At 33.6% G+C, this 2718-nt stretch overlaps 1 protein-coding gene across 1 annotated transcript in view; it reads left to right on the forward strand.

Moving 5' to 3' along the window:
• The window catches only part of LOC106873659 (sodium/potassium/calcium exchanger Nckx30C), a 27152-nt gene that overhangs the window by 17229 nt on the left and 7205 nt on the right, over positions 1-2718 (forward strand). Inside the window, exon 2 of the mRNA XM_052973310.1 lies at positions 1232-1337. Within this exon, the coding sequence (XP_052829270.1) occupies positions 1307-1337 (31 nt within the window). The 5' untranslated portion in view covers positions 1232-1306. The remainder of the gene's footprint in view (positions 1-1231; positions 1338-2718) is intronic.

Genomic DNA, 2718 nt, shown 5'->3' on the forward strand with positions numbered 1-2718 from the left:
ATATATATATATATATATATATAAACGATGTTGTAGTTTGCATTATTGATTTTGTAATTGACACAAATGTTCACTGCCGATGTTGTTGTCATTGTTGTGGTCTTCATATGTTTTTGCTTGTTTGATATTTCAGTCTTCTAGATGTTGCTTTAAATGTTGTTGCTGTTATCAATATTCTCACTGCTATAATGAAATTAGTATGTTTAGGACTGTGCTATCATACTATATTGATTCAAAAGGTTGTTCAGAGCTTTGGTTACATATATAGTATATACTTGCATTATGATCATTAGATATAAGATTACAATAAATTATGTTATTATGGTTCCTCATGAAGATAACATGGACGCTGCTTGGGCTGAAAACATTGACCGTTATGTAAACCTCCTCGAGGAATATGAAGACGTAGGCTGGAAAGCTGAGCATTTTCCAACTGAAGTCAGATGTAGAGGGTTTGTTGGACACAGTGTGAGGCAGCTGTTGTTATCATTAGACCCAACTCATCACCGTTAGAGGAAGTACTAAGCTTGCAAAGAATAAGTCCTGGGGTTGATTTGTTTGACTAAAAGGCAGTGCTCCAGCATGACCACAGTCAAATGACTGAAACAAGTAAAAGAATAAAAGAATATTATATTCGATAATAAATAAATTACATGTCTGCATTAATGCAAAATGCAAAAAAATCTTTCAGAATAATGCAGAAACTAAGCTACGTCCTCAGGTGTATCATAATTAATATATTATACAATATGTATAGCTTAACTTACACTACATGAGGTGTAGAAAATTCCCTGGTTTTGGGTGAAAGGAAATACAGAAGGATCAGTTAATTATGATTTTATTCAACATATTACCCCCTCAGATTCACACACTAATTACAGTGGTCCTTCAGTTTTTGTAAGCCCTGGTCCTATTGCAGTGGTCCTTCAGTTTTTGTAAGCCCTGTAAAAGAACTTGGAAGTTTGGGCTTCCAACCGGGCCTTTCACAATATCCTTATAGCCAGGGAATTTTCAGCACCCCCTTGTATGTCTGTAACGTTATAGTATATGTTTGTCAAAGCTTATGTTCTGTAATATGTATTATATATTATATAATTATATAAATAAAATGTATAACAAGCATATTGTAATTTATGCTATATTGTATGTATGTCATAGATAAATGCGATCCTTTTATTATGAAGAAAATTATTCTTTTTCCTATTTTTCTTCTTATTTACTATCTCCAAAGAAACCAGTCCGAAGTTGTAGTTTACCAATTCTACACTCTGGAAGTGGAAGATTTCGTCATGGATTTCTGCAACTCATGATTCATACTATTGATCCACTGGGAGAAGGTGAGTAACATTTTGGTTTTTACTCATCATCATCATCATCATCATTGTTTAACGTCCGTTTTCCATGCTGGTATGGGTTGGATGGCAAGCCATTAGGTGGCACCAGGCTCCAATCTGATCTGGCAGGATGCCCTTCCTAACACCAACCACTCCAAGAGTATAGTGGATCCTTTTTATGTGCCACTGGCACGGGAGCCAGTCAGGCAGCACTGATAAGTTTTGAACCGTAAAAGCCTGTAGACAGGTCATTGTAAAGGAGAGGATTTGAATACCTTTTCCAACAAGTAGAACAGCAATATAGAAACTCCTTTTTCGAGGAGTTTCTATATTGGCGGCGAGCTGGCAGAAACAGTACGCCGGGCGAAATGCATAGCTGTATTTTGTCTGCCACTACGTTCTGAGTTCAAATTCCTCTGAGGTCGACGTTGCTTTACATCCTTTCGGGGTGGATTAAATAAGTACCAGTTATGCACTGGGGTCGGTATAATCAACTTAATCCGTTTGTCTGTCCTTGTTTGTCCCCTCTCTGTGCAGCCCCTTGTGGACAGTAAAGAAATAAGAAACTCCTTTTTTGACTCACAAAAGAGTTAGTTGTAGTTATTGTCAGGTTCAATATTTAGTTTCACTCCTCTAGTGTCAGAGTTCAAATTCCACCAAATTCAACTTCAATTTTCATTTCTTTGCACTTGGGCAAATGAAACATTTAGCTGACATATACTGGAATTTAATGCAAATTGCACATATTTGCTATGAATTTACAGCCTTGTGTTACTGTATTATATTTAGATCTTGAAGTGGAAATGCTTCAAGAGAATGTATTACAAATTTAGAATTATCAAAAGCTCTTTAAACAAAAGAAGCCAAATTTTAAACAGGACTTTTTTTTGTTTTATTGCAAGCTTCTGTAGACAACATTGGAAATGACTGTTTTCTCCAAATGAGAAATCTAACCCATTTACTTCATTCAGAAATATTACTTTTAAGGTTTTGTTCTTTTTGGTTATTTTAATTAAATTTAATAATTTTGTTTTATTTCACATCATTTTCTTTTACTCGTGTTTATTTTAAAAAAAATCAAATTTAAGGTTTGAAAAATATTTTCTCACTTCTTTTCTTCTATCTTTTTAAATATTTCTTTCTCTTTTCTTGTAAAATGTTTCTATGCAACAAGACTGAAAGTAATATATATGTGTATACACACACACACATATACAATTGTAGCAAGATATATATCATTCTGTTGACTATGTATATATAGACATACACACACACACACACATATATATATGTTTATATATATACACATGCACACATATATAAATATATACACACACATATATATATGCAGAATGTGTGTGTGTGTATATATATATATATATAT

Source organism: Octopus bimaculoides, chromosome 15, assembly GCF_001194135.2.
Source record: "Octopus bimaculoides isolate UCB-OBI-ISO-001 chromosome 15, ASM119413v2, whole genome shotgun sequence".
Taxonomy (NCBI): domain Eukaryota; kingdom Metazoa; phylum Mollusca; class Cephalopoda; order Octopoda; family Octopodidae; genus Octopus; species Octopus bimaculoides.